The 13,878-nt window shown below is 36.9% G+C and overlaps 1 protein-coding gene across 1 annotated transcript in view; it reads left to right on the top strand.

The window, feature by feature from the left end:
* The window catches only part of MRPS9 (mitochondrial ribosomal protein S9), a 63,672-nt gene that overhangs the window by 31,042 nt on the left and 18,752 nt on the right, over positions 1–13,878 (top strand). The window contains exons 4-5 of the mRNA XM_080813109.1: positions 46–76; positions 13,068–13,147. Coding sequence (XP_080669235.1) covers positions 46–76; positions 13,068–13,147 — 111 coding nt within the window. The remainder of the gene's footprint in view (positions 1–45; positions 77–13,067; positions 13,148–13,878) is intronic.

Raw genomic sequence — 13,878 nt, 5'->3', positions numbered from 1 at the left:
AATATGTTACAGTAATTATCTAATGCACTGTAATTTGTTTTACAGCATCCTGAACAGATTTTTCCAAAACAAAGAGGTAAGTAAGTTTGCTCCAGAATGAATGAGCAGTAGCTTTGCGCAGTGGCAGTATTGTAGCCAATGAGGTTTATCTGAGGCGCGATTATTGCTGATTATTGCTAATTGAAGAATGAATTAGCAGTGCTTCATTCACTGCAATGTTAGGTTACATCAGCAGCCACCCACATATGGTGGGGACACGCCCCTGTGTCATGGCAGTTGTGAGGCTGGTCAGCAATATTTTATAACTAACAATAAATGACTAGAATTTACAAATTATTTCTTTTTAATTAAATAATATTACAATTAGATCAGGTTAGAGTGTATGCCTATACTAGTGTTACACTCATTTATTTGCATTCTAAAATGCCTTTTTGAGGAAGAGTTTGGTACAGATCTGCTGGAGACTAATCCACCTTTATTTGAAAATGGAAAATTTTTGTTCATTTCGGAAGCATATTTTCACTGAGTATAGACCCCCCCCCCTCTTTCCTTTGTTGATATAATTCCATTGTCTTTTGTCTTTCGTTGTTTCTGATAAGCAGTTAGCCATCATCCTTGTCTGGCCTTCTGTTTTCTCTGATTTCTTCTAAGATTTTCTCTTTATCTCTTAACTGTGTAAAATTAAATTTTGAAGAAAACATACATCAGGCTTTAAGGTTGCCAGGAAATAATAATTACTATTTTCCAATTTACATTAAAAGAAAGCCTGTTAGCCAGTGTTTACTGGTGGTAATTATTGGTTAATTTAAAAAGTGCTAGAGCTAGGGTGGCTCAGTGGGCTCAGCCTTGGACTCTTGATCTTAGCTCAGGTCTTGATCTCAGGGTCATGAGTTCAAGCCCTACACTGGGCTCCATGCTGAGCATTGAGCCTGCTTTAAAAAACAAAAAAAAAATTTTTTTAAGTACTAAAGCTAGAAATTACTTATTAAAAACACTCAGTATAAATTTATATTTATTCATCAATCTTTTGCTATAGCCCAAATGGTTTTTTTTCTTTCAGTAGGTATCTGTTTCTCCCCATTCCTTTTGCATAACCCTGCTGTCACTGACACATTATCAAAGTTTTTTAGTTTTGGTTTCCTCACAGTGGAACAAAGAATTTAAATTTCTAAGAAATCTAAATGCAGAATATTTCTATATTTCTACAGATTTTTCCTCTAACCACAATGAAGTGGAACAAACTTTTTTTTTTTTAGTAGCTTGCCTTTCAGTTTTTCTGAAGCATTCAACTTAGTTTTCACAGCACCAAAAACTGTCTTTTCTATTTCCATTCATATATCATCTGCTTATATAGTACTTAATTCATATAATTACAGAAATAAATACAATTGTAATAAACAGTTTTGGGAATGGACACAGCTGACTCTTCCTAAGCATTTAACTTTGTAGCAACGATATGTAGATTTCATAGAGAAGAGCCTGGTAGCCACAGATTCTCATTGTACAGGCTCCATTACTCAGTCTCTTTTAGAGATGTTTCAGTAGAGATTGGTAAGAGAGCAGATATTTCAATAAAAAAATGTATTTGTTTTGCACTGATATTTCTGCTAAGTCTTAACCTGTGTTCAGAGCTAGGCATTCTTTTTTTTTTTTTCCTTAAGATTTTATTTATTTATTTGAGGGAGAGTGAGCAAGAGAGAGAGCATGAGCAGGGGCAGAGGGAAAAGCAGACCCCCTGCCAAGAAGGGAGCCCGATGTGGGTTTCGTTGCCAGGAGCTTGGGACCATGACCCGAGCTGAAGGCAGAAACTTAACTGATTGAAAGCCACCCAGGGGCCCCCAAAGCCAGGCGTTCTTTCATTCTACTTCTCTACTTCGCTCTTTGAAATGATAACTTTTATTTTGAATCTTGTTAAAAAATTAGGGGCCCTTTTATAAATACATTGTCTCTCATATTTCATCATTTCTCTGACATAGTTGATTATAAATTATAACATTTCAATTGGTAGCTCTTGGGGAGATAATAAACGAAGGCTGTGTTACAAGGGCACATCCGTTTTAAAGGTGCAGCTCAAGTTTATCAAAATAGAACTGTATATATAGGACATAGAAACTTAATGGCTTTTTCTGTAAATGTGGTAACTGATTTTTTTTTCTTATTTTTAGTAGCTTCTCTATATTTTAGCCTCACAGGTTCCTCACTTACATGTCCTGTCTCTTTTTGCATCTCTTGTATATCTGTGCCTCTAAAACGGTTTCTTTCAAATCATACCAGCTTCTCAGTATTAGAAATTTGTCATTACTATCAGCTAGAATGTAACAACTGAAACTTCCAGACATCCCTGCGAAATGCTCCTCTTATTTTGTCAGTGTTGGTGGGGTTTTGTTACATATTTTAGTTAACTATATTTAGACAGGATTCCTTTAGAATTAGCAAAATATTTTTTGCCACCTACCTACCAATTTTGCTGTACTTTGCAAACATAAGACAAACTAATTTTTATGTTAAAAAATATCAGCAAAATTTAGATTTGAATAGATTATGATCCTTGTAAAGTGCCACCACTTCCTTTATTAAAAGATGGAAGCTTCCAGATTGAGTTAACATAAAAATCTTGCTCTACTGTTTAAGGCAAGTGATAAAAATATCGGAAAAACAAAGATATATGCCAGATTGATGACAGACGCAAGGAATAGCACCTAACACAAGATGAAATGGAATTCAGGGGGGTCGAGGAGTGGTTCGATGAGACAAGAATGTTAATTGATATTGATAGAATCTAATATCCTTTAAGTGGATTTGACAGCCATGAACCTTTTTGTACCATGCATTTAGCATTGAAATGTTCATAGCAAAAGCTGTTAAATAAGACTCTAAAGAATTCGAATAACACAGCATGATTTTATAGCTTACACATACAAGTACAAAGAATACATTTTTCTGTATAGCTGCTAATGGAATATTAATAGAATTATGATGTAATAGGTCATGGAGAAAATCTAACACGTTTCAAAAAAGTAGAAATTATATAGGTTAGATCCTCTGACTTCAGATCACTAGAACATAAAACTGTTGGATTGAAGAGGAAATCAGAATTGAAATTACAGATTATTTAGAAATGTAGAAAGATGCGAACAGTTCATATCAAACCCTATGGGATATAGGCAGGTATTATGCAGAGACAAACGTATTTAATAGACATTAACAGAGACTGGAAATAAATGAACTCAGTATTTATTTCAAGAAAGTAGGAAAGGAACGAAATTGATGAATGAAGAAATTTTAAAGATGAGGTAGGATAAATGAAGCCAACTAGTTCTTTGAAAAAGCCAGTGAAATTGATCAACATCTGGCAAGTCTGGTCAAGGAAAAAAAACATAAACGGACAATATTAATCATTTTCAATAATATTCAGAAGATATTTTTATTTGTTTATTTTTACTAATTTTTAAAGGTTTTATTTATTTATTTGACAGAGAAAGACTCAGCGAGAGAGGGAACATAAGCAGGGGGAGTGGGAGAGGGAGAAGCAGGCAGAAGAAGGCTCACTGAGCAGAGAGCCCGATGTGGGGCTCGATCCCAGGACCCCGGAATCATGACCTGAGCCGAAGGCAGATGCTCAATGACTGAGCTATCCAGGCACCCCTTCAGAGGATATTTTTGAAGTAAAGATAATTGTGGGTAGCTTTATTCTAATTAATTTGAAAAATATCCTAATTAATAACTAGTATTTATTGAAACTTTGAGTAGGCCAGGCGCAGTTCTGAGTGCTTTGTGTGTATTTGCCCATAATCTTCACAACAGTTTTTTTAAGTAGATACTGTTACATGCCCCATTTTACAGATAAAGAAATTAAAACCTGGAGAGTAATCTACCAAAAACACAGCTAGGAAGTGGCTGAGGCAGAGGGGGTAGAGTTAAGATGGTGGAGGAGTAGTGGGACCCTAAGCTTGCATCGTCCCTCAAACACAGCTAGGTAAATAGCAGATTGTTCTGAACATCCAAGAAATCAATCTGAGAGAACAGAACTGCAGGTCTACAAGGAAGTGGCTGAAGCAGGATATAGGTAGGCTCTGACAGTCTCGACTGCAAAGCACTGCCACACTTCCCTGACTCTCAAATAGGTAGTAATTATCTTAGGGAGAATACTGGTTAGACTAAAAGCTGGGGAAGTCAGAGGTGATCAGAGATCTAGTCAGAGAGGCACCAGGCCCAGAGGTTCTGTAAGTGAGTTCTATCATACTTGAGAAAGCTTGAACTTTTGCGTTTTGTGAACTGTTGCAGAGCAGAAAGATAACAAAACCTTCAGGTTCACTTTAAAGGCTTAGACAATTACTAGATCTGGACACGAATTGCATAAAAACTTTCAGTCTGTTCTCACTAAATAAAACGATAGCAAACGAAATAAAGCATTATGTTAAGAGAATATACCAGAAGGCCTTTTTACTCCCAGGAATAGAAGGATGGTTTAACATTAGGAATTTATTAATAAGTTGCTTGAGTCAGGGAGTAAATATTTTCGTAGATGAAAAAAAGGTCATTAAACAAAATTCAGCATTTTTTGATGAAACTCTTAAACTAGAACTAAAAAGAAACTTTATTAGTTTGAGAAAAACTATCATGAGAAACAGAAACACATTAAATTAAAAAGCATGACACTGGAATTACTTTATCTTAAGTTCAGGAATAAGATAAGTATGCCTGCACTTGCCTCTGGTATTCAGTATTGTTCTGAAAGGGTTAACCAGTGATTAAAAAAGGAACAGGGGTTAGGAAGAAGTCAGTTATTATTCATAGATGTTAAGATTGCCCACCTAGAAAAAACAGACCACAAACTAAAAACCATATTAGAATTACAGTAGAATATCCTTATTTGGATATCTGAATATTGAAAATATTTAAACTATGTGAGTTGTAATTTTTTTTAATGATACTCTTTTTTAAAAAGATTTTTATTTTAGATAGAGCACACATGAAAGAGAACGAGCGCTTGCAGGGAGTGGGGGAGAGTAGCAAAGGGGATGGGAGAGGGAGGAGGGGAAAGACTCAAGCAGACTCTATGCTGAGCCTGACTTGGGGCTCTGTCTCGGAATCCTGAGATCATGACCTGAGCCAAAATCAAGAGTTGGACACTTAACCGACTGAGCCACCCAGGTACCCCTTAAGTGGTACTCTTATAAAAACATGCCACAGTATAGGTGAAGGGCAAAGTGCTAATTGTACAGAGATGAGCATCCTGCTGGTTGACAACATGGTGGCCAAACCCACACAAGTCAGTATGGAATGGAGTGTAATGATGATCTAAGTAACACGATGGTCACATTGGTAACAAATAAATTGTGATTTTTCTCACCTGTATTTTGGTGGACAGGAACTGTTTCAGAACCATTGAATTCCAGCTTTACAAATACATATCTACATATACACATAGAAAAATAGGTATCTGGGTGTATTCTATTTTTTCAACATTTCTTTGTATATACGTCTTCCTCATCTTTGTTCTAATTTTACATCTATAATTAAATTATTAAGCTCCTTTTGTTAAAGTTTCCATTGTCATCTCTTGGTTGAATGGAGTTCATTTTCTAGTAGATTCTTCAAAGAGATGTCATAGATTACAAAATTTCTTGAGCACTTACGTGTTTAAAATTCTTTTCCTATAGCCTTGATACTTGAAGGACAGCTAGGCTAGAGTGAAAAATCTTTGGTTCCCACTTTCTTGAGTTTCTTCGAAGTGCTGCACTATTGTTGTCCTGCTTTGTCTGTTGTTTTTGAGAAGTCTCAGATCAGTCCAGCTATACTTTCCTTATAAGTCATTTAATCTTTTTTCCTGGTGGTCCTAAGGATTCTTTACCTTTGTTTAGTAGCTTTGTAGAAGTATGACATTGAGTTGATTGTGAAAAGTTAGCTTACTGTGCTGGCAGTGAGCTCTTTCAGTATTGTAGATTCAAGTCCTTTATATCCAAGAAGGTTTTTTTAATAGTTTTAAATATTAGTTCTGTTTCACTTTCTGTTTTGCCCCTTGGGACTCCAGTTATGTAAATGTTATTCCTTCTTTGGTTGTTTTCTAGTCTGTCTCTCTGACTCATCTTCATTTTTTCTTTGTCTCATTTTCATTTTCTTGATGGTCTTTGTAGTTTTTCCTCCAGTCTCCTTTATTATGTTTTTAATCTATTTCTTCTTTTAATCTATTTCTTCTATATAAGTCAGTCTACATTTCTGATGATTTTAGCTTTTCTCTTATTTCTTCTCTAAGTTTAATCAAGTTCTTTCAGTTTTTTTGTCCATTATGAGCTCATATTTTGAAGATTTGATTCAGAGTATCCTCCAGTAAACCCAAATGCTTGTTTGAAAATATTTAATTCAGTTTGGAGTGTTGCATTTCACTTTCCTTCTGTTTTGTCATTGGTTTTACTAAGGATGATTTTCTTCAGCTGAGCATTTGGATTATTCTCATTTTCTGTTTTATTTTTGTGTCAGTCTTTAAAAAATAAATGGAACGAGGCATCCACATTTCTGTGGACAGAAGTGCCCCCCTCCTTTTTCTTAAGATTTACCTATTTATTTTAGAGAGAGAATGAGCACAGGTGGGAGGGGTAAGGTGAGGGAGAGAGCATCTCAAGCAGACTCTGCACTGAGACTGGAGCCCAACACAGGGCTTGATCCCATGACCCCAAGGCAATAACCTGAGCTGAAAGCAACAGCTGGGCACCCAACCAGCTGTGCCACACAGGTGCCCCAGAAGTGTCCTATTTCTTAATCCACTCAATAGAATGTAAAAAGAAAAAAAAAAAAAATAGAGTGTATCCAGAACATGACAGAATTGGGTCAAGACTTAGAAGTTCATTATGATTTTGGAATTAAGAAATTTACACTCTAGAATTAAAGTGGTTAGTTGAAGGATAAACGTACAACTATCAAATAATGGATAATATTATGTCCTTAAGTCACCAAAAATGAAAAGGACAAAGATCGGTTACCTATTTTAAAATTCAAAACTTCTCTTTGGAAAAAAGGCAGTATAAATTTAAAAAGCAAGCATCAGGAGTACCTGGATGGCTCAGTCAGTTAAGCATCTGACAAAGTAGGCAAAGGGGAAAATAGTCAGTTCATAAATGAAAATACAAGTAACCGTAAACATAGGAATTATTAGATCAGAAACAATGTTTTATAAAACAATAATAGATCGTTATCACTTACCAGATTACAAATTGTAAATAGTATGTGTTAGCAAAGAATTAGAAACAGTCTAAATGTTCACTAATTAGGATAGCTAACTAAATGTCGGAGAACCTACTGTGGAGTAATGTGCTGATAATCAAGAGAGAGCTAGTTCCAGGGGTGCTGAGTGGCTAAGTCTTGGTTAAGCAGCCAGCTCTTGATTTTTGGCTTGGTCATGATCTCAGGGTTGTTTGGTCGAGCCTTGTGTCAGGCTCCGCACAGACACTGGAGCCTGCTTAAAATTCTCTCTCCCTCTCCCTCTGCCCCTGCTCCTTGCTCACGCGTTTCTGCTCGCTCTCTCCCACTCCCCAAATTGAAAGAGAAAAAGGCAGCTCCAGTTGCATTAGTACAAATGAGACACACTGTTGGGTGAGAAAAGGAAGTGAAAATGGTGTAGTGTTGTCTTAGTCCGTTCAGGTTACTATACACTGGGTGACTTACAAACCAAAGAAATGTATTTCTCCTAGTTCTGGAGGCTGAAAGTCTAAAATCAAGACACCAGGTGAGAGCCTGCTTCCTGGTTCATGGACTGCTGTCTTTCCCTGTGTTCTCACATGGCAAAGGGGCCCGGGTTCTCTGGGGCTCCTTCTGTGACGGCACTCATCCTATTTATGATGGCTTTGCCCGTATGACCTGATCACCTTCCAAAGGCCCCATACCAAAATACCAGCACATGGAGGATTAGGCTCCAACATGAATTTTGGGCGCAGGGGAAGACAAATAGTCTGTAAGAAGTATGTAATGTAAATACAGCTTAATACCATTTGTGTTTTTAAAAAACACGCAGACAGTCCTCTGTATATCAGTAGGTAGGTAGACATAGGTAAATAAACTGAAAGAGTCTAGAACAATCAACTTCAGCCTTGTCTGTGGCAAGGGAATTCTGGTATTTAATCTTTATAAAAACAGTGGACAAAAGAAGTGTTCAGAGGGAAATTTATAGCATTGTGTATAGTAGAAAAGAAGATCTAAAATCACTTGTCTAAGCTTCCATCTTAGGAAACTAGACGAAGAGCAAATTAAATCTGAAGTTAGTAGAAGAAAAAAATGATAAAAATTATAGCAGAAGTCAGTGAAGTTGAAAACAAGAAATCAGTGAAGAAAATCAACAAAAACTGGTTCTTTGATAATAGATTTTATATGTCAGTTTTATTTTATCAGTAAAATCGATGAGCCTCTCGTCAGGCTAGCTGAAAGAAAGGAGCATGGACACAGATGATTAGTACCGGAAATGAAAGAAAGGATACTGCTACAGATCAGGGACATTAAAAAGACAATCAAGGAATACCGTGAACAACTCTACGCCTCCAGATGTGATGACCTATAAGAAGTGGACAAATTCCTTATAGGTCAGATACAATCTGCCAGAACTTACACCAGAAGTAGACAATTTGAATAAGCCTATATCAGTTAAAGAAATTGAATCAGTAATTAATAGCCCAGAAGACCTGGAGTTTGGCTGTGGCTTTTTTTTTTTTTTAAAGATTTTTTATTTATTTGACAGAGAGAGAGTACGCAGAGAGGCAGGCAGAGAGAGAGGAGGAAGCACGCTCCCCGCTGAGCAGAGAGCCTGATGCGGGGCTCGATCCCAGGACCCTGAGATCATGACCTGAGCTGAAGGCAGAGGCTTAACCCACTGAGCCACCCAGGTGCCCCATGGCTGTGGCTTTTTAAGTACAACACCAAAGGAGAAGCTGGATTTCATGAACATTCACATTTTCTGCTGTGAGAAAGACACTGTCAAGAGAATGAAAAGACAAGCCACAGATTGTAGAAATATTTGGAAAAGACATATTTGATAAAGGACTGTTATCCAAAATATACAAGGAACTCTTAAACTCAACAGTAAGAAAACCAATGACCCAATTTAAGAATTGGCCGAAGTTCTTAATAGATAACACAGAAGGTATACACATGGTAAACAAATGAAAAGATGCTTCACCTCAGGGAAATGCCAATTAAAGCAACAGTGAGATACAACCACATGCCTATTAGAATGGCCAAAATCCAGAACACTGACGCCACCAAATTGTGCCAAGGATGGTGAGCAACAGGAGCTCTCACTCATCACTGATGGAGGTGCAAAAATGGTACAGCCACTTTGAAAGAAAGTTCAGCGGTTTCTTACAAAACTAAACATACTCTTCCCATACGATCCAGCATTTGTGTTCCTTGGTACCTGTCCAGAGCGGTTAAACACTTAGGTCCACACAGAAACCTGTGGACAGGTGTTTATAGCAGCTTGATTCATAATTGCCAAAACTTGAAAGTAACCAAGCTGTCCTTCCATGTTTGAATGGGTAATGAAACTGTGGTATGTAGAGATGATGGGATATTATTCAGCACTAAAAAGAAGGGTGCCGTCAAGCCATGAGAAGACATGGAGGAGACTTAAGTGCAAATGTCTGAGCAGAAGAAGCCAATCTGAAAAGGCTACCTACTATGTTCTACGTATATGACATTCTAGAAAAGTCTAAATTACAGAAACAGTGGGAAGGTCAGTGGTTGCCAGGGGTTAAGGGGATAGGTGGAGCACAAAGGATCCTTAGGGCACTGAAACTACTTTGTATGATACTATAGTGCTGGATCCAAACTCACCGAGTGTACAAGAGTGAACCCTGTTAACTGTGGACTTAGGGTGATAATTCGCCAGAGAGAGTAGGTTCATCACTTGTAACAAAGGTACCACACTGTCAGGGAATGTTTTATGATGGAGGTGGCTGTGCATATTTGGGGGCAAAGATAGTTTATGGGAAATCTCTACCTTCCTCTCAACTTTGCTGTGAACTGCTCTTAAAAAAAAAAAAAGAAAAAAAGCGTTGAAAAAATAGTGAAAGAAGGGTATATCGCATAAAGTTAATTTTATAGAAAACATAGTTAAATGAGGGGACAGTATCAAGAACACTAAAAACTAAATACAGGTAAAACTTAGAAAAATATGCATGAGTTTTTATGTAGAAAATTATGAAAATTATTATGTAGTAAATATGAAAATTATTAAAATTAATTAATTAAACCTCATAGGTGAAAGTCTGAATAGCTAGAAAAAAGATTTCATGTTCCTGTAAGGAAAGATATTGGAAAGTTACTTCCTTAAATATTATTAGCAAACGTAATACAGTTTTTTTTTTTAAGATTTTATTTATTTATTTGACACGGAGAGAGAGAGAACAGTGAGAGAAGGAACACAAGCGGGGGGAGTGGGAGAGGGAGAACAGACTTCCCAGAGTAGGGAGCCCGATGTGGGGCTCGATCCCAGGACCCTAGGACCCTAGGACCCTAGGACCAAAGGCAGATGATTAACAACTGAGCCACCCAGGAGTCCCTGAACATAATATAATTTTAATCGAAGTCCCGGTAGGACTTTTGGGAGATATTTATAAGCTTTATTTGAAAGAGTAAATGTGTAAGAAGCAGAGAGAACTTTTTAAAAAGAAGTAAGGGTAATGTAGGAACCTTACCTTATCAGCTATCAAATGCAGCAAAAGCTTATTTTAGTCAAAGGGTGGTGGTGGTGCAGTATCCTGACAGACCAGTGGACCAGATTAGAGTATTCAGCATCAGCATGTTTGTTAATGTCATATTTTGTGAATTCTGAGACAGTTTTTCAGTTTTAACATTTTTGACCACAGGATTAATTTTACAATTAACGTAAACCATGATGTTCAGCATTTTCTCCTTCCTCCTTTGTATAAGATACATGATGGGGCATCTTAAAATCTGTGACATCTTGGATTGAATGAAATATTATGAAATCAAGTATATATACACGCACCTCTATATACTCACACATGAAATGAGGCCCACTCAAAAACCCTTCCCAAGTTTTACAGTAGAGTCTTATGTGCAGTGATGATATTTGTCTTTCTTAGGCACTTTCTGACTGCTTTAACACTACATACAATGCAAATGGATCGCATAGTGAAGTTACAACTATTGGAAAATATGCAGGATTTCATGAAGTCTGAGAATGATGTTGGAGAGATATTTAATTTATCCACTGCCTTTGGCATATAAGAATCTAGTTTTCTTTTTCAAGCTAAAATCCCTGTCCAGTCTTTTCTTCAGAATTTATTATGAAATTTTGGTCTTTGTTTTAAATATATTCACTTAGTGTGGCCTGTGTGTAATGTCAGTTACCCTCAGAAGCAGAAATATCCTACTTATTGTACAGGTGGTATTTTGACACAAGAGCGTAATGGGGCATCTGGGCAGAACAGTCAGTTAAGCGTCGGACTCGTGGTCTTGGCTCAGTTCATGATCTCCAGGTCATGAGATCGAGCCCCACGTTGGGCTCCATTCTCGGCGTGGAGTCTGCTTAAGATTCACTCTCCTTCTCCCTTTGCCTCTCCCCCTGCTCGTGCTTGCTTGAGTGTGCTCTCTTTCTCTGTAAAATTAATCTTAAAAAAAAAAAAAAAGATTGACTCAACAGCAGAGTGTAGTATCAAAAAACTGATGGGACAAAGACTCTCTTTGCTGCGCAAGGTAATAACTTGGATTCTGCCTGATGAACATAGATTTCAAATAGATGAAATTTCTGAGCATGAAAAAAAAATAAAAATTCCAGAAGAAAATATAGGAAAATAGTTTTTAGAAAGCCCAAAGTCTTAAAGCATGCTCTCTCCATAGAAGTGATGTTGTCCCCAAGGGAACATAAATGGATTCATAGGAGATGAGAAAAGTCTGAACTGTTAGAATGTTTACAACCCTCCAAAGGACCTCTGTATACATCAACAGATCTACAGTATATTTGTGATATTGAAGTTTCATGGGGAGGGAGGCAATTAGGGAAAAAGATGTCTGGCAAGGCTCCTTAGTAGGGGTGATAGTGAGAAACAGCCAATAAACTGTGCTATAGAGAAAAGTGACCGATTCTACAGTATGCATATATTTTAAACTTCTTGACTATGAAAGACACTGTAAACCAAAGTAAAAGGTGAGTGACAAAGGATTTCAATACATTAAGGCTGTTTGTGTTTGTCTCACATACCCTCCCCATGAAAAAAAAAAAAAAAAGATAAAGGACCTCATTCCTTTAAAAAAAAAAAAAAGATGCTTTCTCTAAAAAAAATTTTTTTTAAGAAGTGAGTGATAGATTGGGAGAAAAGAGTTTTCAACTTCTGTAATTGACAGAGGAGTATACCTTTAACGCATTGAAGTTCCCACAAATGGTTAGCCAAGAAACAACTCAGTAGAAATAAGGGCAAAGGATGTGGAGTCAGGTTTGGTTTATTTACTACAGTGAGTCCATTCCTCAGTTTGTCTGGTGTTTATTAGATGTGAATGACCATCTGTATTTCAAAAGGAATTACACATAACACCTTGTGGGGGCCCTTCTGTTTTAGATGTTTGAACTCTCAGAGGTGTGTTACCACAGAGTTGGAACAAATAATGTGGCATGGAAAAATCCATTTAGTTTTTTCTTTGTTATTTTATGCCTTTTCCTAACTTCCTGAATGTATGACATCATTGACTTTATCAGCTTCCCTTTTTAAGAATATGGGAGTGTGTTGTTTTTAGCCAAACCTAAATTCTTTGTTCTAACAAGATGATTTTTTGCTATTTTATGTGTGTTTATTTAAAACAAGTTCTAGAAATTCTCATGATGAACTACACAGGAATATTTTATCAGATACAAACACTGTTTTATGTTAATGAATGTGGAATATTAAATATCCTAAATAGTTTACAGCACGTTAAACATGCTGAACCAAATACTAAAATTCTAAATATTAACGCTGTTTTGTCATTAAAAGTTAGTCAGAATTGTAGACATGTCTCCTAACTTCAGTTAAATATAGCTATAAATTTTTATTTTTGTTTATTTTCATTTCGCTTTTTATTAGCGATCCAGTGGGGAGAAGATGGCCGTCCATTTCATTTTCTCTTTTATACCGGCAAACAGTCGTATTATTCATTAATGCATGTAAGTATATTACATCGATGATTAATAATATGAACTGTAAGCTAAGTGACCGTACCAGAGATCTTGCTCGGCTTCAGGATTTACCTAGTATGTTTCAGACTGAGCAAAACTAAGATCTCTAGAGGTAAGGCAGTATGTCGAAAGACTTTATATCTTATTAGCTCATTTTTGCTAAAGGTAAACAAACACCATAGAATTTATATCTGAATGTCTGGCCTTAAAATGCTGGTACTTCAAATTGAGATCATTTTCGGAGGTCGGTGCTCCGCTCAGTCATAATGCACGCACGTGCGTGGAGGGTAAGGCTGCTGTCAGGGGCTCTAAGGCATTTACCACGGTCAAATTGTTGTCTGTACTTTTTGTTTATTCCTATACAGTTTTTGCCTTTCAGAGGCGAATGCTACGTTATGAGTCTAGAATTTGTGCCCTCCAAAGACCTAAGAAATGGTTTTATTACACGTTGCCTTACAACTGCGTTTGAGTGTACTGGGAACAGCTTTTTCTCATTGTTGTTTCAGCGCTCTAAGTGTCTGATAGCGTGCAAATTTGGGGGTTCCCTAGGGTATTATGAATGAAATGGCTAGCTGCTAATACCCAGTTTTGGACAACAGAACCCATCTTGCTTTAAGAACACGGTGTCAAGTTTTATTTTCTTCATTATACGGTTTTTAAAAAATTGCAAAAACATGCACCGGGCTTCCCCGGCCTCAGTCAGCTTTCAGGTTGCTTGA

This window comes from Martes martes (genome assembly GCF_963455335.1).
Source record: "Martes martes genome assembly, chromosome: 9".
In the NCBI taxonomy this organism is placed as follows: Eukaryota; Metazoa; Chordata; class Mammalia; order Carnivora; family Mustelidae; genus Martes; species Martes martes.
Note: the sequence above shows the minus strand (reverse complement) of the source record. Positions and strands in the feature narration are given on the sequence as shown.